Here is a 25991-nt window from a genome sequence, read left to right as displayed (position 1 = left end):
GCCAGGAGATAAGGGAGGAGAATCCAAGATTGGGATCCGGCTCGGGTTGGGAAAAGGGGAGACGGAGCTGAAGTGGAGGGGCTGCTGACGTCTGGGGGCCGGGAAGGTATCTTCCGCAGGATGCGACCGAAGAGTATTCTGCTTTATGCGGAGGTAGGGGAAGCGCAGAGGGAGTCTGGACAGAGGTTCCGGCCGAGAACCCTGCAGGCGGGGCACTGCTCCGCAGCTGAGGCGAGAAGATGCTCTGGCGGGCGGCTCCCAGTCCAGAGTCCGGGCAGGGGCCGGTCAAGGGCGGCCAGCCAATACGCCCCCAAAATGGCCTCCCGACGCCCCTCGCCGCCCCACCCCCGCCCTCGCGCTTCACCGCCCGCAGACCCACGTGACCGCCGGCCCCTCCCGCCCACCCCGGCTGGCGACCCCGGGTCCCGGTCCCGGCGGCGGCGGCCCCGCCCCTCGCGGGAAACGGACCAACCGGAGGGAGGGTAGGGCGGGGCGGGTGGTGACGGCCAATGAAGGTGGAGCTCCGGAGGGGAGTAACAGGTTGGTGGGAGGGGGAGAAAGAAGGAGGGAGCGCCGAGGGACAGAGGGGGAGGGCCCGGGAGCCGAGCGTGCGGCTCTCCCCGAGCCCGAGCCCGGGAGCGCCGAGCCCGGCTAGGGTGAGTGAACCGGGCGGGAGCGAGGGCACCCACGAGGCGCGCGAGCCCTCAGGTGTACCCTTGAGGGGCGGGAGTCAAGGCGATCAGAGATACCCAGGGCACAGGTGCTGTGTTGGCGAGAGGAGGAGGGGAGGTCAAGGTAGGGTGGGAGTACTACTGATAAAGAGCTGGCTTCTGCTCTAAGATGCCAGACGCAGGTGCTTGGGAAGGTGCCAGGTGAGGGGCACCTGAGGCTGAGGCTATTCCCAGGGCATGAAAGCGTTTCAGGGCCAAGATATCTCTGGAGGTCAGATGCTGGTGCCTGGGGCAGAATTTCTCTTGGAGACCGGAATGGTAGGGGGAAGGAGTCAGTTTCGGGAGGGCAAAGGGGACTTGCTGTCTGTGGTTCAGAGACGGAAGGGAGAGGGCGTGGAAAGGTGCTGTTTCTCTGAGGTTCTTTCCCCGACTGCCAGTCTGAGCCGGCCCTGATACCTCTCTTCTGGCTTTGAGATGGCTCTGAGGTGTGGAGTCTTTAACCTTCCACCTATGGGACGAGACAGGTGCAATTAATAGACGCTGAGAGGTAGCAGGAGAGGATACCCCGTCTCTTTGCTGGGTGTGAAACTAAGGCTTTCGACATTTGTCCTTCTTTGCTTTCTTGCCAGAGAGGATTTTTCCTTCTTCCTCTTGAGAGAGTGCCCTATGAGAGAGGGATTTGAGTAAGCACTGATCCCTAGGCCTACAAAATATGTAGAAATACTTCTTTCTAATGAGGCCTCTTGGGGCTAATGTCAAACCCTCCCTCCAAGCACACATACTTCCGGGGTTCTAGATGGAGTTGTTGGGTGAGGTTTGGGAGCCTAACCAATTTTCCTGATGCCTCTTGGAAATTCTCCATTATTCCCTGAGACCCCACCAGGCATCCCTGACAGCTGGACCATGGTGGCTGTCAGACTGGCCGAAGGCACTGGTGCAGGAAATAAGCAGGACTCATCAGGAGATCCCAGGACTAGGAGATTCAGCACCTCTAAGTCTTCAGGCTGGATGAGAGGTGCACGTGAGGGCCTAGACTAAACTTCTGAGGCAGATTTCCTTGCCTTAGGCAGGTGAGGGAACCAGAGCCAGCCATAACTTGGCCCCTTTGATGCTCTGCCTGAGGAGAGTTGTTATAATTGGGAAATAATTAGCAACCGCTATGTAGCCGACAGGCTGCCTACACATGCTTCCATACCTCTTTTTTCATCCTGGGTATTGGGAATGGGGGACTGGCTCTAGGGGACTGCTAATCCAGAGATTTGCCTGACCCTAAGAGGATTCTAGCTTCCTAGAACCCTTCCTGCTTTCCCCAGGCTGACCTGCTTGCCACCACCTCTGTGGGAAGTGAGGAGAGGAATAGGGCTGCTGCTTTTCTTCAGGCTAGGCAAGGGGAGACCTAAGGGCCAGGGAGGTGGCCCAGGTTATGTGGGATCTGGAATGCAACCTTGGGAACTCTCAAGAGGGAAGGGCAGAGGGAGACGGTCACACACTGGGCTGTCTCTCACTCACCAGGCTCATTGTGTATCTGTTTGTGTCTCTGTTCCTCCTGCCTGTTCCCTTCCCACCTTCTGCCTTGGCATCTTAAGCTGGACAGAGTCCCTGCCCCTGGTTTTGCCCCTCTGCCTCCTCTGTGGTGTGGAATTTCTCTAATCTGCTTCACAAACTGCCAGTGGAGTCTCCCTGGCCCTCCCCTTCCTCTTGCCTCTCAAACCTGTCCAGCCAGTTTGCAGGGGCCCAGTTCCTCATTGTGTTTTTTCCCCCCACTGGCCCAGCAGCTCTAGCCTGGCCCTCAGGTTTGGCTGTTTCAGTGGACTGAGCCAGGAGTACACTTGGGGGGTTCTTTTTGGATCCTCAGTCAACCTTATCTCATTACCTGTATGAGAAAATAGGATCCAAAAGATCAAGGTCACTGAGTGGTCCTTTTCTATTTTGTTTTCCTTGTTACCTCCAAGGGGAGTCTAATCAGTGTACCTCTAGTTTACCCATTTTCTGAGTCTGCCAATTATATAGCATCTAGTGTATTGCCAGGCCCTCTGTATTCCAGTTCTTCCTGGGCACACCCGAAACTACCCCACCCCCACTTCTGCCAGGAGTCCAGAGACCCTGTCACTCCTAGTTGGAAGCCAGACGCTTATGGCTGGGCCAGAGATGATGGAATTGGGGCAGGGCAGGCTAATGAGTAACTCAGGCAGAAGTAGCTGCCTGATACAGGTGCTGTGCCCTCCCCCTCCTCGCAGGCAGGAATGACAGGCAAACAGATGAAGCTGAATTAACTTGTGGTCTAGTCTTCTCCCCGAGTCCAGTTGGTGGAGAGCGCCCTGGGCACAGGCCAGCGGTGGGAAAAGCAGGGTCAGGCTTCTGGTGAGAGCAGAGACTCTGGGCTCCCTGTAGCCTGGCGCTCGATCACTGTGTACCTGCCTCTGGCGCTTACGCAAGACCTTGGAGCTGCCCTGCTCCCCGGACCCCGCCCCGCTGTCCTCTGTAACTGAAGGCGGATAGGTTTCGGGTTTTCCATGTTGAATCATTTAGAGCCCTACTTTCTGACCCATCTCAAAGATCCCTTCAGCCCTCCTGGCCCTGGAGTCACATGTTCTGAGGCTGAGGAAGATTGAAGTTTGGGAGTCCCTGGGACCTAGGAGTAGGCTTGGGTCCGCCTCTGAGCAACTTGATGCTCTTGGGTGGGCAAGGGGCTGTGTACTTTCTGAGACTAGGCTGAGAACTCCTTGACCTGAATCTGGAAGATCAGTTGATATACTATCATGGTAGAGCCACGTCATGACTTCTGAGAGCTGGCAGTCTAGACACATTTGGTTCCAAAATAATGACTGAAGAGAGCAGGGAGTCTGGGCCAGGAAGAGGTTCTGTTACTAGGACAAACAAGAAATGGCTGTGTGGGATCCTTGGGAAATCTCCCCACTGCTGTGTGAGTTCTCCTTGGTTCAGGATACAACTTTTAATAGATATATGTTGATGTCTACTATCTGCTAGGCCCTGGGGACACAGGAGTCAGCTGAGAGCAATGTTTTTTTCCCCGCCAGAAGCTTATAATTGAGTGGAGGAAGCAGTAAACAAATTGTCACTCTGATAAATATATAATTGTGGTACATGTGTACAATGGAATATTACCCAACCATGTAAAGGAATGAATTGGAATCAGTTCTAGTGAGGTGGATAAACCTAGAGCCAGTTATACAGAGTGAAGTCAGTCAGAAAGAGAAAAATAGATATTGTATATTAATGCATACATATGGAATCCAGAAATATGGTACTGATGGACCTATTTGCAGGGCAGGAACAGACATGTGGATGTAGAGAACAGATTTGGGGACATAGCTGGGGAAGAAGAGAGTGGGATGAATTGAGAGAGTAGCATTGAAATATATGTGTTACCATATGTAAAACAGCTTGCTAATGGGAAGTTACTGTATTACACAGGGAGCTCAACCTGGTCCTTTATGACAAGCTAGGGGAGTGGGATGGGGTCGGGGGTGGGAGGTAGGTTCAAGAGGGAGGGGACATATATATACTTATGGCTGATTCATGTTGTTGTATGGCAGAAAGCAACACAACATTGTAAAGCAATTATTCTCCAGTTAAGAATAAATTCAAAAATAAACTGAGGCAAACACACGAGGTCATCTGTGGAGCATATAATGTGCACATGATCTACTTTGTGAGAGGAAAGGGTCAGGAAAGGCTTCTCTGAGGAAGTGACATCCGTCTGTAAAGCAAGTGAAGCCAGGAAGGTCCCCTTGGAAGGAGCAGCGTATGTGCAGGATAACCTTTGTTGACAACTTTGTGACAGGTTTTACTGCTAGGTGTGTTCATGTTTACTGTTGTGTCATTTTCCCTCTTTTTATTGAAGTAGAATCTCAGTAAATAAGGGCAAAAATCTTAAGTGTGTAACAATAAATTTTTATAGTTGCGTACACCCATATTATTGTTATTGTCTAATTCTCATGGGCAGTTACCTTGTGAGGTAGTATCATCATGTCCATCTTACAGATGAGGAAACAGGCTTAGAGAAGTTGTGATTTTGATTGTCCAAGGTAATATACATTAAGTGAAGAGCAGAAACAAGGATTCCAGGTCAGATCCGGAGTCTAGTCCAGAGCCTTTTCTATCAGATGAGTGGCTTGGAGAACTTATACCTTTGCCTTGTAGCTTCTTTTCTGGTCCCATTTCTTTTCTTTTTTTTAAAAAAAGAATTATTTATTTATTTTTGGCCGTGCTGTGTCTTCATTGCTTCTTGAGCTTTTCTGTAGTTGCGGTGCACGGACTTCTCATTATGGTGACTTCTGGTCTCCAGGGTGCCTGGGCTTTAGTAATTGTGGCTTCCAGGCTCTAGAGCACAGGCTAAGTAGTTGTAGCACATGGGCTTAGTTGCTTCACAGCATGTGGGATCTTCCCAGATCCCTGAATCTGTGTCTCCTGCCTTGGCAGGTGGATTCTTTATTACTGAGTCACCAGGGAATCCCTCTGGTCCTATTTCTTACTTGAATTCCAGAATAGGGTCTTACCAACTAAGTATCTTGCTTTTTGGGGTATCTGAGTCAGAGGTTGGTTGGTCCAGAGAGGTTGGTCCTCCCCATTGTCTGCATAGTGGAAGGATGGGGTCCTCAGGCTCATGGGTGGTCTTTGAGGACCCTTTGAGATTCCATGCTAAAAGCTTGGGTGAGCTGTCACCTGGGGGAAGGGTGCATTGTTTTCTCAAATACCAAAACAGTGAAAAACCATTGCTGATAAGGGGTTCCTCCCCGCTGTATCTTCCTCTGGAGGGGAGGGACTGGGAATGTTAGGAATGCTTTTCCTCCAAGCCGCGTCTCACCTAGAGTTCTGCCCCTCCTTTCCTTGCTCCCTCTGGTTCCTGGGCTTCTTAGCCCTTCTACAGTCCCTGCCTGAAAGGGGCCTTGCCAAGTTTCCTTGGCCCAGAGCTCTTCTGGGGGGTTGAGTTGGGTATGTTTGTGTCTCTGGCACTTCAGAGGCTCCTCCTCCAGTTTGGTGCTAGGCCCTGGTGGAGATTAGCAGAAGGGGCAGGTGAAGCTGTATTTTTATTTGCTTAGAGGAGAAACTCTCCTTCCCAAGTTCCCGGAGCCAGCACATACCTGGACTACATTCCATCTGCTGACTCTGGGCTTAGGCAGTATGGACCCAGGGAGGCGACCTGCAGGTGTTCTTGGCTCTGGCCCTCAGATGGACAAGTCTGCCTGCCCTGGGGCCTCTTGGACTCATCCCACGTGGCCTGCGGGATCTCAGTTCTCCAACCAGGAACTGAACCCTGGCCCCCGCAGTGGAAGCACAAACTTCTAACTACTGGACTGCCAGGGAACTCCCTGGACTGGTACTCTTAAATGTTATTTAAATCTTTTCTTGAGTGGGCTTCCCTGATGGCTCAGATGGTAAAGAATCCTCCTGCAGTGTGGAAGACCTGGGTTCAATCCCTGGGTCAGGAAGATCCCCTGGAAAAGGAAATGACAACCCACTCCAGTATTCTTGCCTGGAGAATCCCATGGACAGAGGAGCCTGGCGGGCTACAGTCCATGGGGTTGCAAAGAGTTGGACTTGACTGGGTGATTAACACTTTTACTTTTTTCTTAAGTAGGCAGTACATGGTAGCAGATTCAAAAGGGACCAAAAGGGACTTCCCTGGTGGTCCAGTGGCTAAGACTGTGCTCCCAATGTAGGGGGCCTGGGTTCAATTTCTGGTCAGGGAACTAGATCTCATGTGCCACAGCTAAGATCCTGTGTGCCACAGCTAGGCCTGGCACAGCCCAATAAATGAATAAATAATATAAACAAACAAAAAACCCCAAAGGGACAAAAAGATATCTAGGAAAGAGCCAGTCATTCTCCCAGTCCTGTTCCCTATCCTCAGTTCCCTTACCCCTGATGCCATCACTGCTATTGGTTTCTTTGAGTATCCTCCCAGAAGTGGGATGACATACCCTGGGGTCTGCTGTTGAAATGAGCTCTGGGAATGGAGGCCCCTGTTCTCCACTGGGCTGGAGGCATCTGCATGTGGGGCTTGTGCCTTCCTTGGGGTTGGGGGAAGCATACGGTAGTGCTATATGTATGTGTGAAGATGAAGAGAAATCTTTAAACTCTTGGCAAAGCCAAGCTCCTCAGGACTGTATTAGAGGAAAGGAGTTCTTCTGGGTCAGTGGGTCTCAAAGTGTGGAATCTGGATGCAGCATCAGCATCACCTGGGAACTTGTTAGAAATGTAAATCCGCGCTTGGGGACTACCTCCTGAGTCTGATGCTCCGCATGGGGGTGGGAGGGGTTGGGGGGTGGAGTCTGTGGTCCTTCAGATGATGCTGCTCAGATGAAGTATGAGAACCTCTGTTTTGTGTAGAGGGGATTGTAAGGCAGTTAACCTCGTAAAAGCTGGGCTAGTGGAGGTTTCTGGGTTTCTATTTCTAATCTCTCAGCTTAAGCTCTTTCCTTTGTCTTCCAGGACTCCTCCTATCCATGGAGCAGGCGTCCACCATGGCCGAGCCCCGGGGCCCTGTTGACCATGGAGTCCAGATTCGCTTCATCACAGAGCCAGTGGGTGAGGCAGAGATAGGCACCCTACGTCGTGGCGGGCGACGGCCAGCTAAGGATGCAAGAGCCAATACTTATGGGGTTGCTGTCCGTGTGCAGGGCATCGCCGGGCAGCCCTTTGTAGTGCTTAACAGTGGAGAGAAAGGCGGTGACTCCTTTGGAGTCCAGATCAAAGGGGCCAACAACCAAGGGGCGCCAGGAGCTCTGAGCTCTGACTCAGAACTTGCCGAGAACCCCTACTCTCAGGCCAGGGAGTTGCCTGCCCCCTCGCAGGGCAGCACCTCAGATGAGGAGCCCGGGGCCCACTGGAATGGAAGATTACTCCGCTCCCAGTCCCAGGCCTCCCTGGCAGGCCCTGCCCTGATAGGTCCAGACAACAGGAGCACCAGCATGCTGGAGCTGGCCCCCCAGGGGACTTCCCTGGGCAACACCATTGACACTGCCCCTCTGTCTTCGGTGGACTCACTCATCAACAAGTTTGACAGTCACCACGGGGGCCAGATCCGGGGCCGGACTGGCCGCCGCACGCGGACGCTGCGCCCCGAACAGAGAAAGCGGAGCCAGAGCCTGGACAACCGGCTGCCACGAGACACCCTTCAGGAACGGGAGCGCCGGTCCCCCGATCACTGGATCCCTGGCACAAAGCATGACCTGCGCACGGGCAGCTCGAAACCGTCAGCCCAGAGCTCTCTGGGTGGCTTTAGCCGTGCCCGTCAGACCCAGGACTGGGTCCTTCAGAGTTTTGAGGAGCCACAGGGGAGGGAACAGGACCCTGCAGTGCTACAGGTCAGACTCCACCCTTCTGTGACTTCCAACCCCTGGCCCCTTCTCATCAGTCCCAACCCACCAGCCCTGGGACCCCAAGTGGACTCAGATGATCTATAGCAGAGTCTACATTTTGTCTTTCACTTTATCCATCTGCTTAACAGATGATATTCACGTGTACAAGATACTTCCATGGGCAGAATTCTAAAGGAAGTGGAAGTAACTATGAAATCACCTTTCACAAGCCTGGAGAGTTAACTCGTCCTTGCCTGACCACTGTGTGTGCCTCGGTCAATAGCATTTGCTAGGGCTGCCCCAGACGGGAGGCAGGCTTGGAGGCTATGAGTGGCTCTCTGTTGATCTGGCCAAAACTCCCACCTTTGCCTCTCACTCAGGAATGTGAGTGAGTAGGGGAGTGACATTACTCTGAGACAAAGTTAAATCCATTCTAAAAGTAAATCATTTACACATTCTAGTACATTAGCTGCCATTAGTGACAAATAGCCTGTGACACAGCTCACAACCGGTTGAGAGCTGCCTGTCGAGCAAAATCTGGTTTGCAGCAATAGTGAGAGGTGGATCCTTCCTGGCCTGTTGCTCTGGCCTCAGAAGTGTTGCCTCTGTACCCCCTTTTCAGGCTCGTTCTTCATGCTTGAAGGGCCTCATCTCCCAACTGCCGCTTCTTTTCTATCTGAACCCCATACACGCTTCTGACTTCATCTTCTCAACCTCCCAATTTCTTTGGGTTCACTTCTTTTGTAGTTCAAATCAACTCCAGACCTTCTCCGAGACCAGCAGGAGGCCGCCCCACCAGGCAGTGTGGATCACGTGAAGGCCATCATCTATGGCATCCTGAGAGAGGGGTGAGTGGGGACCTCTCGCAACAGCAGAGTCACTTGTTCTAGCTTTGTTCCCCATCTTCCCTGCTCTTAACCCTCCCTTCCCTCATCTCTTCTCTCCCTTGCCTCCCCTTACCTTTGCATCTGTCCTTTCATCCTCCAGAAGCTCAGAAAGTGAAACCTCTGTGAGGAGGAAGGTCAGTTTGGTGCTGGAGCAGATGCAGCCTCTGGTGGTGAGTGGCCTTCTCATGGTGGAGGGAGGGGGCAGGCTTAGGGCCTTGTGCGCCTCAGGATCTGGATGTGGATCCACTCACTTCTTTCCCCACTGTGTCTCTGGCAGATGGCTTCTCCTGGTTCTGCTAAGGCAAGGCAGGCTGAACTCACCCAAAAAGTGGAGGAGCTACAGAAAAAGCTGGATGAAGAGATGAAGGTGAGGAGAAGATCATAGGTGCGGGAGGGATGAAGGACCACATGGGAGAAGAAACTTGGCCTGGATGGGCCCTTCCAAGCCGTGAAAAGAGCGCTGTGTGTCCTGTGAGATGAGACAAGAGTGTGTGCTAGTCCCAGGAAGGACTTCGGGGGTTCTCCGGAGCTTGGAGAGGAGGAACACGTTCATCAGGGGTTCAGCTACTTTCCATTCTGTTCCTCTGGAAGGGCCTGTCCTAGCTCTGCCCCTTCTACTGTGCTTAGTCACTCAGTCGTGTCCGACTCTTCGCAACCCCATGGACTGCAGCCCGCCATCTGCAGCTCCTCTGTCCGTGGGATTCTCCAGGCAAGGATACTGGAGTGGGTTGCCATGCCCTCCAGGGGATCTTCCCAACCCAGGGATTGAACCCAGGTCTCCCACATTGCAGGAGGATTCTTTCCCATCTGAGCCACCAGGGAAGCCCAGCTCTACCACTTACTGACTATATAAATCTTGAGCAAATTATTTACCTCAGTTCTTTTCATCATTATCATAATGATGGCAATAATGATGGCTGTCATTTATTGAGTCGAATTATTGTAGTATGTACTATCCCAAGTAATATGTAATGATTACAGTGACCCTGTAAAGTAGGTATCCTGGACTCTTGTATGATAAGAAAGTTGAAGATCAGAAAGATGAAGTGAATTGCCCAAGGTGGTAAGTTGTAGAGGAATTTTAAAATTCAGGTCAGTCTTATGCTCAAGCCTTTGTACTCCTCTTTTTTTTTTTTTTTCCAATACTGCTTCTACCTTGGCACAGTGTTAAAGAATCCACCTGCCAACACAGGTGATGCAGGAGATGCGGGTTTGATCCCTGGGTTGGGAAGATCCCTTGGAGTAGGAAATGGTAACCCATTCCAGGATTCTTGTCTGGAAAATTCCATAGACAGAGGAGCCTGGTAGTCTACAGTCCATGGGTCACAAAGAGACACAACTGAGCACATACACACGGTTATTACCATGTAACAAATTACCTCAGAGCAAACATCACCTGGTATCAGAGTGTCCAAGATCTGGGAGCCACTTAACGGGGTAGTTGTGGCTCAGGGCCTGTAATGAACTTCCAGTCAAGATATTGGCTGGGGGTCTAGTCATTAGGATACTTGACTGGAGTTGGAAGATTTACTTCTGGCACGGCTTACTCAATGGTGGCTAGCTGGAGGCCTCAGTTCCATGCAACGTGGACCTCTTCATAGGGCTGCTTGAGTGTCTTCACAGTATGGTAACTACCTTCCCTCAGAGTGAGTGATTCAAGAGAGAAGGTAAGAAGGAAGCTGCAGTGCCTTTTTATGACCTCATCTTAGAAGTGACACATCACTTCCTCCTTTTTCTGTTTGTTAGAAGGGATAGCCTGTATTCAAGGGGAGTCTATACTAAGTCCAGCCTCTGCTCAAGGGGAGAGGTTTTACCTTTCGAAAGGAATGGCAAAGAATCTGTGGACATATTTTAAACCATTACAAATACCAAGGTTTCATATGAGGATTAAATGCAGATAATATACATAAGGTTCCTAGTTCAGTGCCTGTCACATAGTGAATATCAATAGGTGTTAGACATTTTCATTATTTCTGGTCCTTCTGAGAGGCTTGACCTACCCTTCAGCTGTTTTATTCTCCTTTCCTTTTCCAGAAACGGCAGAAGCTAGAGCCGTCCCAGGTGGGGCTGGAACGGCAGCTGGAGGAGAAGGCAGAAGAGTGCAGCCGATTGCAGGAGCTGCTGGAGAGGAGGAAGGGGGAGGCCCAGCAGAGCACCAAGGAGTGAGTGCAGCTGCTGGTGCACCCAGGGCTACGTGGGGGCCTCAGCCAGATTCAGAGACTCCCCCAGGGTTGGGGGAGACAGGGAAATCTCCAGAAGCTGAAAGGGGCAGACAGAGATGGTTAAAGATGGGACCTTTCTCTTTACTGTTTCTACCAGATGTGCTAATAGTGCATGAGTTAGGCAGCCTGGGTTTGCCCTGTGCATCAAGTTCTTAATCTGTAAAATGGGGTTAATAATAGTACCTGCCTCACTGAATTGTTGTGAGGATTCAATCATTCATGTAGCAGAAGTTTTCTTTGCGATGAGTATTATATAGTAGGTACTGATCTAGACTCCTATGGTTCATCAGTGGACCATAAAGATGAAGCAAAGTTTCTAGTGAGGAAGAACAGACAGTAAACAACAAACATATTATATAAGTAAATGTGTAACATGTGAGACGGTGGTAAGTAGAGTAGGTTAAAGAACCTTAGGAGGCCTGGGTTGTAGGGGAGCAGGTTACGGTATTAAATCAAACAGGGGAGACGTTAAGATTTGAACAAATGCTTGAAGGAAGTTTAAAGGGATTACTATACTAAGTAAAGTGTTTAGAAAATGGACTGATACTTAATGCTCAATAATGTTGTCTGTGATTGATTATTAGGCTGCAGAACATGAAGCTTCTCCTGGACCAGGGTGAAAGGGTACGGCGTGGGCTGGAGACCCAGGTGACGGAGCTCCAGGACAAGCTGAAACAGGCCCAGGGTCCTGAAGCTGCTAAGGAGGTGCTAATGAAGGTAGGGAGGAGGGTGTGTGTATTGATTGCTTCAGTCATGTCCAACTCTGCAGCCCCATGGACTGTAGCCTGCCAGGCTTCTCTGTCCAGGGAATTCTCCAGGCAAGAATACTGGAGTGGGTTGCCATTCCCTTCTCCAGAGGAATCTTCCCAACCCGGGGATCAAACCCAGGTCTCCTTCTTTGCAGATTTGTTATCGTCTGACACCAGGGAAAGCCCAGGGAGTAGGGTGGGGTACCCTCATCTCTGTTCCCTTTCAGCAAGAGCATCCTCAAGTCTGCTCATCTATAGTTTCCCCAAAGTATGGGGAGGAGGTAGCTGTCTCTTTAGGGTGCTTTCAGGCAGGTTCAATGATGGGGTGATACCAGAGACCAGAATGGTGGATTTCCTTTAGCCTAACTAGGCACTGTTGAGGGCAGAGAGCACCTACCTGTTCACATGCCTAGCAGATTGGAGGCGCTCAATACATATTTTTTGACTGACTAGATTAATGAATGAGTGAATGAACAGACAGGTGGGTTCTAATATGGTCACCTCTGTACTTCCACTTTCCCTTTCCTCAGGACCTGGTAGAGACCCGGGAGCTTCTGGAGGAGGTCTTGGAGGGGAAACAGCGGGTGGAGGAGCAGCTGAGGCTGCGGGAGCGAGAGCTGACGGCCCTGAAGGGCGCCCTGAAGGAGGAGGTGGCCTCCCGGGACCAGGAGGTGGAGCACGTGAGGCAGCAGTACCAGCGGGACACCGAGCAGCTTCGCCGGAGCATGCAGGACGCGACCCAGGCATGTGACGAGGGCAGGGCTGGAAAAAGAGGGCATCCCAGGGAAGGGGGCTGCCTTGAGGTCTTGGTATCTGGGGATTTTTTTTTTTTCCTGGTCATCACCGGAACTCCTGCTAAAAGACACATGTGAGATGTAATGAAAACCTTCGTCAGGAAACCTGTAAGGGCGGAGAGAAGGGGTGGGGGCCAGTAGTCCCACGAGGGTGTGTGATCGAAGTCCCGTGGGGAAATAATGGAGGAGACTCCCTCTGGATGACAGAGGCACACTGTCTTGGGAGGAGAGCCTTGTGCTAGCACTGCGCCAGGCTCCTCGGGTGACAGGGTGTGCAGCTGGCACGGTGCCCCTGGATCTGAGTCTTACCGTCTGCACTCTCACACTTTGCTCTGGAGTTAGCTCTTGCCTCTGAACCTCCTGGCCCCAACTCTCCTCTTCCCTAGGACCACGCAGCGTTAGAAGCCGAGAAGCAGAAGATGTCAGCCCTGGTGCGGGGGCTGCAGAAGGAGCTGGAGGAGACCTCAGAGGAGACAGGGCATTGGCAGAACATGTTTCAGAAGAACAAGGAGGAGCTGAGAGCCACCAAGCAGCAGTAAGGATAGTCCCCCCAGGAAGCTTGTCCACTGTTCTTCTATCCCTGCTCTTCTCTTGTCCACCTTCCTCCCTCTTGAGGGTGGGTGCCCAGGGTATTAACCTCCAGGGAGGTGGTTTTCATTGTTCTGCTGACCTCTCCCCAGCAGGTGGCCCCACTCTGTTCCTTTTCCCTTTTATCTCACCTTGCTGGGCTCAGACTCCTGCAGTTGCGTATGGAGAAGGAGGAGATGGAAGAGGAACTCGGGGAGAAGATAGAGGCTTTGCAGAGGGAACTAGGGCAGGCCCGAACTGGTGCTGGAGATACTCGCCAGGTGGAGGAGCTCAAGAAGGTACTTGGAGGCTGGGGGGCAGAAGGGCAGGTTGTGGTGGTGGGCACGTGCCTCACCCATCCACGAGGGCCTTCACACTGTCTTCCACTGCTTTGTTTTCAGACTTCCTCCTGCCTGCTCAGCCTTATCTCTTCGCAGCACACACTCTGGCAGGACTGGTCTCCTCATTCATTGTAGACATTTCTAATGGAAAGAACTCTCCGTGGCCAGCTTGGGTTATAGCCAGAGGCTGCTGGCTGCCTCCCAAGAGACCTTATGGGTAGCAACATTGAGGTGAATTTGTGAAACTCCAGGCTCCTTTTTGCAAGCTTGGAAACCTCATTTGGTCAGCATAGCAAGGGTTACTTCATCTTTTAGAGGGGACTCATTAACTACACTTATGAAACCAACATTTACAGTTAGAACACTGGCTTATTAACTTAAAATGAGCAGTGTTGTCACATGGATTGGAACACTTGCAGTGCATGGCCAGCTGACCTACATGGGAAGCCAAATTTTAATTTGAAGGCTACTGCAGAATCTAGACCCAGGGAACTAAATGTTTTTATCATGCATGGGTATTTTATAAACAATCTCATAAAATTGAAATGAACACAGAAATAATTTCTTCATATTCCTGGTATTAGTTTATGAAGGACAAGAAAGCAATGCATTATTTCAAATGATCTGAAAGTTAAAAAATATTTTCATTAATTATAATTATAGAGAAGTGGCATTTATGGCCTCTTGAGAATCCTTCTGGGTCTACATTTCTTTGATTGTCTAGGCTTGATATGTAGTAGGTGCTCAGTTAACAAATATTAATTAATCAATGCTTGTTTATCATGCATTTACTATAAGACTACCTAATTGTAATCAGTAAGCATTATATTTTTATTTTTATTTTTTTTAGCATTATATTTTTAAATGGGTAAAGAAATATAGCTCTAAATGATCATTTCCCAGATAAATAAAAGCTTGAGCTTACACAAAATTTTTGGTGGAGAAAAAGATAATAAATGTTAACCAGATATACTTAGGTGGTTATGAAATCAGAAGTACTCTTAATTTTTACTGTATTGTTACTAAGTTAACAAATAAAGATAGTCTGAAGTCTGTTCATTATATTAGCTGACATAGTGAACTTGGATATTCCTCTGGACAATCTCAATTGATTTATTATGCTAGGTAAAGCTAAAAAGCTAAAAAATAATAACTACTGTTTAATTTATCTCATATATTAAGTATATTTTATTAACTATTTAATCAACCTATAACATACACGTTAGGAAAACAGACTAACCCAGTCCACTGTAAATGATACTCTGTGGTAGTTTTCTTTTTCGTTGTAGTTAGTATGTCTTATATATATATTGTCTTATATAGAAGACTCACTATATACATATAACCTTTCAACCTAATTATGATACTTTCTGAATTTCAGAAGTAGCTACTAGATAATTAGAACCAGAAATCATATTTTAATATTTTTAAAAAGAAATCAGATCAGCAAATCACACTAATATTTATTGTGTCACATACTTTGGTTTTCAGCATTTGAAAAAAATAGCTATTTTTATTTTATTCATACACTCATCTGTTCTTATTCCATATAGTTTTTTTTAAAGTAGAGATTTAGTTCATGTACCATAAAAGTCACCCTTTTAAAGAACACAGTTTAGTGGGGTTTTGTATACTCACAGAGTTTTACAACCATCACCGCTATCTAATTATAGGATATTCTAATTATCCCAAAAAAGAACCTTGTATCCATTAGTAGTCACTCTCCTCATTCCCGGGAGCCACTAAGCTGCTTTCTCTCTCTATGGATTTGCTTATTCTGGACATTTCATATAATTGGACTCCTATAATATCTAGCCTTTTGTGTCTGGCTTCTTTCATCTAGTATGTTTCTCAAGGTTTATTTGTGTTGTACCAACTAACAGTATTTCATTACTTTTTATGGCTGAATAATATTCCACTGCATGGATATACCACATTTGTTTATCTTCATCAGTTTTTAAACATTTTATAATTTATTTGTGGCTGTGCTGGATCGTCATTGCTTTCCTTGGTCTTTCTCTAGTTGCGGCAAGTGGGGGCTACTCTTTGTTGTGGTTCGTAGGCTTCTCATTGCAGCGGCTTCTCTTATTGTGGAACATAGGCTCTAGGCAAGTGGGCTTCAGTAGTTGCAGCACAGGAGCATAGCACTTGTGGTGCATGGGCTTAATTACTCTGTGGCATGTGGAATCTTCCTGGACCAGGAATAGAACGTGTGTCCCCTGCATTGGCCACCAGGGAAGTCTTATCTGTTCATCAGCTGGTGGACATTTGGGTCATTTCTATATTTAACTATAATGAATAATGCCACTATGAACTTTCACTTAACAGGATTTTTCTGAACATACATTTATATAGTTCTTTTGGGTATATAGCTAGGAGTGGAATTGCTGGGTCATATGGTCACTTTATGGTTAACTCTTTGAAAGTGGAAGTCATTCATTCGTGTCTGACTCTTTGTGACCCCATGGACTGTATAGTCCATGGAATTCTCCAGGCCAGAATACTGGAGTGGGTAGCCATTCCCTTCTCCAGGGAATCTGCCCAACCCAGGTCTCCCGCATTGCAGGCAGATTCTTTACCTGCTGAGCCACAAGGGAAGCCCAAGAACTCTTTGAGACATTGCCAAATTATTTTCCAAAGTGGCCATGCCATTTCACATTCTCACCAGCAATGTATGAGAGTTTCAGTTCCTCCACTCTCTGGTATCCCAAGCTGGCTCTGTCTGCCCTGTCACCATTTCCCTTCCCTTCTAGGAGCTGCACCGGACACAGGAGGAACTTAAGGAGCTGCAGGAAGAGCAGCAGAGCCGGGAGGTGGCAGGGCGACACCGCGAGCGGGAGTTGGAGAAGCAGCTGAGGGTTGAGGCTGAACGAAGCCGGGGGCTGGAACAGCAGAACCTCCAGCTACAAAAGACCCTCCAGCAGCTGAGACAAGACTGTGAAGAGGCTTCCAAGGCAAGGGGAGTGGGCATAGGGCTTAGGAGGTGGAGGCTGAGGGGTCTGGAGGGCTGAGGAGCCAGAGGGCGTGCAAAATGACCTATCATGGGTATGTATAGACCAAATACCACGGCCCTAGGTGTGTGCTTAAATGTAGCCAGGATGTGGCTGGGGAGGCCGGGCTCTACCTTGTGACACCCACTGCTTCTCTGTAGGGTGGGGTTCTCAGGGAAGCCTCTGGCTGGCGGTACCACCCCTCTTTCAGTCGCTCTCTGTGGGGTGGTTTTCCTGGGAGTTGTCGATGACCTTGAGCCCTGGGGTCTGAGCCACCTTTCTGAACCCGCCTCAGGCTCAGATGGCAGCAGAGACGGAAGCGGCAGTGCTGGGGCAGCGTCGAACAGCAGTGGAGACAACGCTTCGGGAGACCCAGGAAGAAAATGATGAATTCCGACGGCGCATCCTGGGTCTGGAGCAGCAACTGAAGGAGGCGCGAGGCTTGGCGGAGGGTGGGGAAGTGGCGGAGGCTCGACTTCGGGACAAGGTGCAGCGGCTAGAGGTTAGTGCTTTCGCTAACATCTTTGGCTTCCTCCCTGTCCTCTTTCCTCTCATTCCTGGCTAAATACTGGTGGCCCAGACGGTAAAGAAACTGCCTGCAATGCAGGAGACCTGAGTTCAATCCCTGGGTCAGGAAGATCCCCTGGAGAAGGGAATGGCAGCCCACTCCAGTACTCTTGCCTGGAGAATCCCATGGACAGAGGAGCCTGGAGGGCTATAGTCCATTGGGTCACAAAGTGTTGGACACGACTGAGCAACTAACATGAACATGGAAATACTCAGCCATCACTTTTATTTTGCCTGTAATGTGTTTCTGTTTGTCTCCCTAGCCCTCTGTTAACCTTGGGTTCGTTTCTGGAGTGTGCTTTGGTGTGAATGCCTCAGCCTTTGCACTGGTGTTTTTGTCCATCTCCCACTCTGCATGGTCTCTGATCTTGGTTGGTTCCTCTGAGCCTGTTTTTATTGTCCACCTTTTTCAGAAATATCTCTTCCTCCTCCCTCTCATCTACTCACCTCCAAATGGCTTGAGCCTGAGCTTTGCGTCCTCTTGGTCCAACATCCCTCACCTTCCCCTCTCCCAGGCAGAGAAACAGCGGCTAGAGGAGGCCTTGAATGCAGCTCAGGAAGAGGAGGGGAGCCTGGCAGCAGCCAAGCGGGCACTGGAGGCACGGCTGGAGGAGGCCCAGCGGGGGCTGACCCGCCTGGGGCAGGAGCAGCAGGCACTGAACCGGGCGCTGGAGGAGGAGGGGAAGCAGCGGGAGGCGCTCCGGCGCAGCAAGGCCGAGCTGGAGGAGCAGAAGCGCTTGCTGGACAGGACTGTGGACCGGCTGAACAAGGAGGTGGGGCACGGCCTGGCCCAGCCTCAGGAGGAGGCTCAGCTCCTGTAGAAGCTTGCCTGGAGCAGTGGACAGGGGAGGGAGTGGGGTCACAGCGTGTGGTGTTTGCTTTCCTCAAGTTCATTGTTGGGGAAGCCAAGGCCAAAGAGGCAGAGTGGCATCCTTCCTGCGTCCCCTGAGTATTCTTGCCCTCCCCCGCCATCCCTTTCCTTTACGGTCTAATCCTTGGAGCCCTTCTGTCTCCTGGAGTTCCTTTTAGAAGTCTATAAGACCTAAACATAGGAATCTTCATTAGTAGAGTTTTATATGTAGAGGAAGGGAAGAAAAAGGCCTATGGTCCCTCCTTAGACATCTGTAAGACCTAAAAACAGGAATTTTCATTGGTAGAATTTTATATTTGGGGGAGGAAAGGAGAAAGGAAGGAAAGGAAAGAAATTGCTTTTTCTCGGGTAAGATCATCCACCTAGTCTCTTATTTATAAAACTGGAGCAACACCTATTTCACCAGTTCTAAAATGTACATTGTATCATCTCTGAGATTGATTTGTCTTATAATTGATGGTATGTTATAGTTCAGTTGGCAACTTTTTCTTTCAGTGGTATACCTTATAATAATTGGTATCATGGGTTTGCTAAAATATGGTCATTTCAGGCTTACTTTGTATCAGGCACTGCTGTAAGTATGTATATAATTAATTAACATAATTCTCACAACAATCTTGTGATGTCCTGTTATTATCCCATTTTACAGATAGGGAACTGAGACTGAGAGGATAAGTAACTTGCCTGTGGTCGCACAGCTAAGTGGTAGAGCCGGATTTGAACCCAGGAGATCTATATATTACTCCCAGCCACACTAGGGACCTAGGTCCAGGAGAGAGCAAGAGAGGGCTGCTTGGGCAGGAAGAACCTTGGGAGTCTGGGCCCAGAGAGGGACAGAGGCATCTGTTAAAGAGTTGCAGGGTTGAAAAAGCTCTTCTCTCTGTGTCTCAGCTGGAGCAGATTGGGGACGACTCAAAGCAAGCCCTGCAGCAGCTCCAGGCCCAGCTGGAGGATTACAAGGAAAAGGCTCGGCGGGAGGTGGCAGATGCCCAGCGCCAGGCCAAGGAGTGGGCCAGTGAAGCTGAGAAGACCTCTGGGGGGCTAAGCCGGCTTCAGGATGAGGTAGGAGCCTAAATGGCAGGATAGTGGGAATCCTCCCAGCGTTCTCATTGCCTCTTAATTAAGTGTGTCTGACTCTTTGAGACTCCATAGACTGTAGCCCACCAGCCTTTTATGTCCATGACATTTTCCAGGCAGGAATACTGGAGTGGGTAGCCATTCCTTTTTCCAGGGGATCTTCCTGACCCAGGGATCGAACCAGGGTCTGCTGCATTGCAGGCGTACTCTTTACCTTCTGAGCCACGAGGGAAGTGAAGTGAAAGTTGCTCAGTCGTGTCCAACTCTTCACGGCCCCATGGACTACAGAGCGCATGGAATTCTCCAGGCTAGAACACTGGAGTGGGTAGCTGTTCCCTTCTCCAGGGGATCATCCCAATCCAGGGATCGAACCCAAGTCTCCCACATTGTAGGCGGATTCTTTACCAGCTGAGCCATGAGGGAAGCCTGCCTCTTAATTAAAGCTGTTACCAAAGGATCCTAGGATCTGGGTTTAGGTCTAATCACTTAGGTGGGGGAGGGTGGAGGGGAGTTGTCTACCCTAGATGCAGACAGAGGATGCATTCCCCAGTGGCTCAGCAGTAAAGAATCCTACTACAATGCAGGAGACATAGGAGATGCAGGTTCGATCCCTATATTGGGAAGATCCCCTGGAGGAGGAAATGGCCACTCACTCCAGTGTTCTTGCCTGGAGAATCGCATGGACTGAATAGCCTGGCAGGCTGTAGCCCATAGGGTCATAAAGAATCCGACATGACTGAATCAACTGAGCATGCATGCACTTAGGCAGGGCTGTGTACTGTAGTGATGCACTTGCATCACTCTTGTACAGACAACACATCCTCTACTGATGCGTTTTCAAACCCTGCTGCACATTAGGGGCACCTGGGGAGATTTTGAAAAATCTCAATACCCAAGATGCATCCTGTCCATTTAAATTATAAACCCTGCAGGGTGGACTGCTCCCACCCCACCTCCACCTCACTTTATCTGAGCTGTTGGATTTTTCTCTTCTGACCAGACTCAGAGGCTGCGGCAGGCCCTGCAGGCATCCCAGGCTGATCGGGACACAGCCCGGCTGGACAAAGAGCTACTGGTCCAGCGATTGCAGGGGCTGGAACAAGAGGCAGAGAACAAAAAACGCTCTCAGGATGACAAGAGTCGGCAACTCAAGAGCCTTGAGGTGAGGACACTGACGTGTGGAGGCAGGGTGGGGGAAGACGGGGGGAGGTCTGGATCCTGGTGCAGGATCTTCCAACTTCTGTGGGAAGAAAAGCCAGGACACTCCCAGCCTCTTTCTGTATTAGGGATGGAAAACTGGCAGCCTGCAGCTGATGGGTTTTGTTTGACTGCAGTACTTTAAGCAACTTTGAATTAATTGCCACTGTTTAGAAATTTAAGGATGTCAAATAAAATTTTGGATTTCTAGCCTCTTGTTTACCTTTGAAAAATATAACAACGAGGGGCTTTGAGTCCCGAGTTGTCTGCTTGGTAGTAGTTGGCTGGAGCTGAGCAGCGGCTTCTCCCCTTTAGAGTCAACAGTGGCCTTCAGTTTGCTGTATTTGGCAATAACAACAACAGTAATAATAGCAGCAGCAGCAAACACTTAATATATTGTGCTGTGTGCCAAGTAGTTAAGAATCATTTAATCCTGAGCAATGCAGGAGACCCGGGTTTGATCCCTGGGCCCGGAAGATCCACTGGAGAAGTGAATGGCAACCCACTCCAGTATTCTTGCCTGGAGAATCCCATGGACAGAGGAACCTGGTGGGCTATGGTCCATGGGGTCACAAAGAGTCAGATATGACTGAGCAGCTAACACTCATTCACTCACTCAGTCCTGAGAATAGCCCTTTGGAATGGGTAGTTTGTTTTATCCATTTTACAGATGTGGAAAACAGACACAGAGAGGCTAAGCCACTTGTCCATGGCCCCTTTGCTAGGAAGTGGTGAAGTGAAATGAAGTGCAAGTCGCTCACTCATGTCCGACTCTTTGCAACCCTGTGGACTATACAGTTCATGGAATTCTCCAGGCCAGAATACTGGAGTGGGTAGCCTTTCCCTTCTCCAAGGGATCTTCCCAACGGAGGGATTGAACCAGGGTCTCCTGCATTGCAGGCAGATTCTTTACCCTCTGAACTACCAGGGAAGGAAGTGGTAGATCTGATTTTTAAACCCAGACAGTCTGGCTCTGGTGCCCACGCTCTTAGTCTGTATATGGTACTGCCTGGCTTGAGTTTAGAAGCTTGGGTTTCTATTTTCCCATTAGGGAGATAGGGCTGCCCCAGGGAGAAATAGATTCTGGGGTTTGTCCTCCTGCCAAGGGGTCAGGATCAAAGTGGGCCCACTCCTTCCTCTTAATGCCTCTCTTGGGCAGCAGAGGGCGCTAGTTCCATGGTAGCTCTGGGCAGGGGGAGGGACCAACGGATTGTGGGATTGGGAGAGACAAGAATCTTCGGAGGCTGGGGTCTGAGAGCATCTAGGTCAGAGCGGCATTGTGGTGTCCAGCATTTGGGGCAGAATTAACTCAAATTGTTGTCCCTCTGCCAGGAAAAAGTCTCACGGCTGGAGGCAGAGTTAGATGAGGAGAAGAGCACAGTGGAGCTGCTGACTGACCGGATGAATCGCGGCCGAGATCAGGTAACCCCTTCCTGACCCCTCATCTGTGTTTACGCCTGATGACAGTTTACGCTTCTCGGCCCTTTCAAAAACAACCCTACCTTCCCATCTTTCATGTCTGGAGAGCTCTGGCTGCAGAATTGGTGCGTGGCTAGTTCTACTGCAGAGTCTCGTCTGCTTTCGGGAGGGCTTGACAGGTTTCCTCAAGTGGAAAGAAGCCAGGAATTTGAATGGAGGAAGGAATCCTTGGTGGCCTGGGCTACTGACCTGAGTCTGGTCCATTTCCATTCAGAAGGGATTCTGGTTCCTGGTGAGACTGAGGAGGCCTTGTTTCAATCCTTGTGGTTCCTCCCATTCGAGTAGGCTGTGATTTCTTAGGTGCCTGGGAATTTGGGGGATTCAGAGAGCACCCTCCATTTACTCTGCCCAGCTTGGTTTCAGCTTGCTGGTTCATCATCAGTCCTCCCCAAGTCCAGTTCCTCTGGCCTATCCCTGCTAGGTGGACCAGCTGAGGACAGAGCTCATGCAAGAGAGGTCAGCCCGGCAGGACCTGGAGTGTGACAAAATCTCCTTGGAGAGACAGGTGAGGGGGTGGGGTGGGCAGTCTCAGGGAGAGACCTTGGGAGGTGGGTAGAATGACCATGGAAGCAATTGGAAGTAGAGTGGAAACCAAGGAGGCTTCCTGTCCCCTCTCAGAACAAGGACTTGAAGAGCCGGTTGGCCAGCTCAGAAGGCTTCCAGAAGCCCAGCGCCAGCCTCTCGCAGCTTGAGTCCCAGAATCGGGAGTTGCAGGAGCGGCTGCAGGCAGAAGAGAGGTGACATGAACCATCCTTTCTCTTTTCCTCTGGGCTTTTCTCCTCTGGGCCCTTCCGTCTTCTGTCTCAGTCATGGTAATCTGGCTTGATCTTTTGGGAGCCCTCTTATCTTGATAGGGAGAAGAGAGAATTATGGAAATTCTGAAATGTGAATGGCCTCTGTCTACCCAGTTCTTTGGATCTGCCCTGGATCCTCCCCAGCCTAATGGTGGGGCTTGTGGCTGAGCCCTTGGAGTCCTTGGAGGCAGTACGGGGCCAAGTAGCAGCTTCTTTAGAAATGACAACAGCCTAGACATCCCGGTACCCCGCCCTTTTAGGGAGAAGACAGTTCTGCAGTCTACCAACCGAAAACTGGAGCGGAGAGTTAAAGAGCTGTCCATCCAGATTGATGATGAAAGGCAGCATGTGAATGACCAGAAAGACCAGGTAAGGATGGCAGCCAGGGCCAGGCAACCATAGGGCAAGTATATACCATGCATTTTCTTGAAGGTCAGGGGAGGTCCTCCCTCATAGGTGTTCTATCTTAGACCATTTTTCTATAAGGACAGAGAAACTAGAGCAAAAGGACTAGATTAGTGCATAGTAAGCGTATGTACGGAGTACTTACAATGCACTGGGTACCTTTTCTAAGTGATGTATTAACTCATTTAACCCCCAAGACAAACCTATAAGGTTAGGGAACTTGCCTATGGTCACATTTTTCTAGGGGCAACTACATATACCTTGTTAAGATTGCTACAGGGGAGGGTCTCAGGCCATGGTAGCAGCAGCTGCTTTTCTAATGGGGGGACTTGGTATCTTGCCTAGCTAAGCCTGAGGGTGAAGGCTTTGAAGCGGCAGGTGGATGAAGCCGAAGAGGAAATTGAGCGACTGGACAGCCTGAGGAAGAAAGCCCAGCGTGAGCTGGAGGAGCAGCATGAGGTCAATGAACAGCTCCAGGCCCGGATCAAAGCCCTGGAGAAGGACTCCTGGTAGGGGCTGCTCTTCTGCCCCTGGCTCCATTGGGAATGAGCTCTCCTGAGCTGGGTGGGGAGGAGGGTCTCTAAGAGGGGACTTTGCAGGCACTCATTCTTGGATGAAAGCCAAGATGGTTGTGTTTTAGTACCTCAATATCCATCCTGTACCCCATCTCCCCTACTTCTTAGGGGAATCTTATGGGTAGTTTTAGGCTTTAGAAGAACTGAGTTTCCTTGACATGAGAAGGGAGGCTGTTTAAATCTTTCTGTCATCTTCCCTGACTGGTATTCCTCTCTTTGACTCAGGCGCAAAGCTTCCCGCTCAGCTGCTGAGTCAACCCTCCAGCACGAAGGACTGAGCTCAGATGAGGAATTTGACAGTGTCTACGATCCTTCCTCCATCGCCTCACTGCTTACAGAGAGCAACCTGCAGACCAGTTCTTGTTAGCTTGTGGTCCACAAGGGCCCATAAACCACACTTGAGGCCTGGCCAGTTCTGCTCTGCTCTGCCCAGCTTCAGATTCCTCATCTCTGGCAGGGATCCAGTTATTAAAGACCTAAGATGAGGAGGGGTTTGAGTGATGGTGATAAAAAAAATGCATCTGCGCTAAACCAGTAGAGGGACTTTCCCCTTCCTCTGGGGGAGTGGGCTCTTTAGGCCAACTGAGCCCCCTCCTTAAGTGCCGACAACCCCCTCCTCTGCTCCCTCATAGCAGCAGGCTGGTCAGGGGGATTGAGTGGAATAGGAAGGGATAGAAATTGCCATGTATATAAAACTTTCTTTAGCCCTTAACCCCAGGCTCAGGGAAATACCCTACGTGATTCTGCCCCCTTGACTCCTGGAATTCATTTCCTTCCTATTCTGGAGCAGGGTTAGGGGAGCATTATGGGTAATGGACATGCTGGCGTGACTCTGCCCACTTCTCACATGCTCTTCTTTGCACAGTCATGGGGCCCATGCGGTAGTCCCCACCTGTCTCCATTACTGTATTTTTTGTCTTCCCTAGGCTAGGATCCAAGGGACCCTTTCTCCTTCCCTTCCCATCTTTACCATTTCTATGTTCCTTCTTTCTTCTCAGTGCCTTAGCCAGGGTGAGGAGATATGGATGCTCTTCTTACCTTTTATTACCTGCACATTCATACCTCTCCAAAGATCACCTTTTCCCCAGCTGGGGCCCTCTGCCTTCCCTGCCGCCCCAGTGACTGGTTGAGAGATCTACCGGCTTCTCTGCCTATTAGCCCCTGTGAGAGGGGCTTTGGTAGGGCTGTGATAAGGTGGTGGAGCCTGCTTCTGCTCAGGGTTTCCATCCTTCCTTCTCTCCCTCTGGACTATGTTGTGTTTATAAGATGGTTGGACCTGGAAACCCTGACAACTGTCTACACAAGTTTGAAAAGCAAAGGTTTCAGTCTCTGTGGCCATACTTGTGGTTTCTCTTATCAGAGGTGCCCAAGCCCAGTAGGGAATTGAGGGACCCTCATTATCTCAGGAGCCTGGACCTGACACAGAGGGGCTAGAGGCTGACTCTTGGTAGAAATGGGAAGAGGCGATGGAGGATTTGTTCCTCTTCTGGGATTCGCGGAGAGCCAAGTTCTGGTGGGGAGGAGGTGAGGAAGATGATTCACCTCTCTCATTTCCTAAGCAGGCTCTGTAAGGAGCCTAGGGGAGGGAGAAGCCTGTTCTCATCAATGACTTGTAATTTCATGATTTAGAAAAATTCCTCTATTCTGCAAATCATATATTCTCTCTCAATCCAATCAAGCATTGAATTTTTATTTTAAATTAAATAAAAATTATATATCTATACTGAAACCCTTGACTTGTCTTCTCATTCATTTTCCTGACTTATTTGGAGGTCTAAATTACATGAAGAAGCCATCTTACTATGCAACTTAGAGGCTGAAACTGTAGTTTTGTTACCTCACTTTTGGAGGCCTTTTACAACAGATCAGATGGGATCTAGGGAGACGAGAAGTTTATAGCAGCTCCATTCTTCCTGGGAATAGCAAGACCAAGAATAGTAAATGCCTTCTTTGAGAATTAAAGAAGACAGGCTAGAACTGAGTTTTATTCCTATGGGGCATAAGGATATCCTAAATATTTACCTTCCAGTTACAAAGATACCATCCATTCCTACATTGCATGTGACCCAGTTCCTACCTGGGAAGTTTCTGTCATCCCTGCCCTTGTGTTCCCTTGAAGAGGGGATTAGGTGTTCACCAAAGTCTTGTCAGATTCAGAAGTTCTGCCCACTCAAGAATAGGTCAGACCTCCTCCTGTCTGATGTCCATGAAGATCATAGCCCCAGTGAGAAGCCACCTGCCAAGAGCAGTTGGGCTGGGAGAGGCTCCAAGGTGCTGCTAGACCAACCTCTCTTATGGGCCCTTAGGATGCTAACCTGGGCTTAGGGAGCAAATGCCACTGGAGAAGTTGAGATTTATCCCTTCTCAAGAATACAAATTCCTTTTAAGGCAATGTGTCCCGCCTCTCCCTTCTATATAACGGCAGCTTCGATATAATAGCTTCTGCCAAACAAGCCCCACCCATAGCCAAGCTGGCATTG

General features: G+C 49.8%; 1 protein-coding gene across 2 annotated transcripts; it reads left to right on the top strand.

The window, feature by feature from the left end:
• Nucleotides 1-546: 546 nt before the first annotated feature.
• Nucleotides 547-25232, top strand: CGN (cingulin). 2 transcript variants are annotated; one of them, XM_065904179.1, is made up of 21 exons: nt 547-656; nt 7128-8002; nt 8744-8844; nt 8984-9053; nt 9161-9250; nt 10918-11045; nt 11690-11822; nt 12385-12597; nt 13035-13183; nt 13382-13514; nt 16310-16510; nt 16842-17048; nt 17629-17886; nt 18876-19046; nt 20062-20223; nt 21591-21680; nt 22159-22242; nt 22356-22474; nt 22792-22900; nt 23282-23445; nt 23737-25232. In XM_065904179.1, exons 2-21 carry the CDS (start codon nt 7142-7144, stop codon nt 23876-23878), a joined length of 3585 nt encoding a protein of 1194 aa, XP_065760251.1. In that variant the 5' UTR covers nt 547-656; nt 7128-7141; the 3' UTR covers nt 23879-25232. The 2 variants fall into 2 exon arrangements, with proteins under 2 accessions (XP_065760251.1, XP_065760260.1); XM_065904188.1 differs by lacking the exon at nt 547-656 and adding an exon at nt 5927-6012.
• The last annotated feature ends 759 nt before the right edge of the window (nt 25233-25991 follow it).

Source organism: Muntiacus reevesi, chromosome 1 (assembly GCF_963930625.1).
Source record: "Muntiacus reevesi chromosome 1, mMunRee1.1, whole genome shotgun sequence".
Lineage (NCBI taxonomy): Eukaryota > Metazoa > Chordata > Mammalia > Artiodactyla > Cervidae > Muntiacus > Muntiacus reevesi.
Note: the sequence above shows the minus strand (reverse complement) of the source record. Positions and strands in the feature narration are given on the sequence as shown.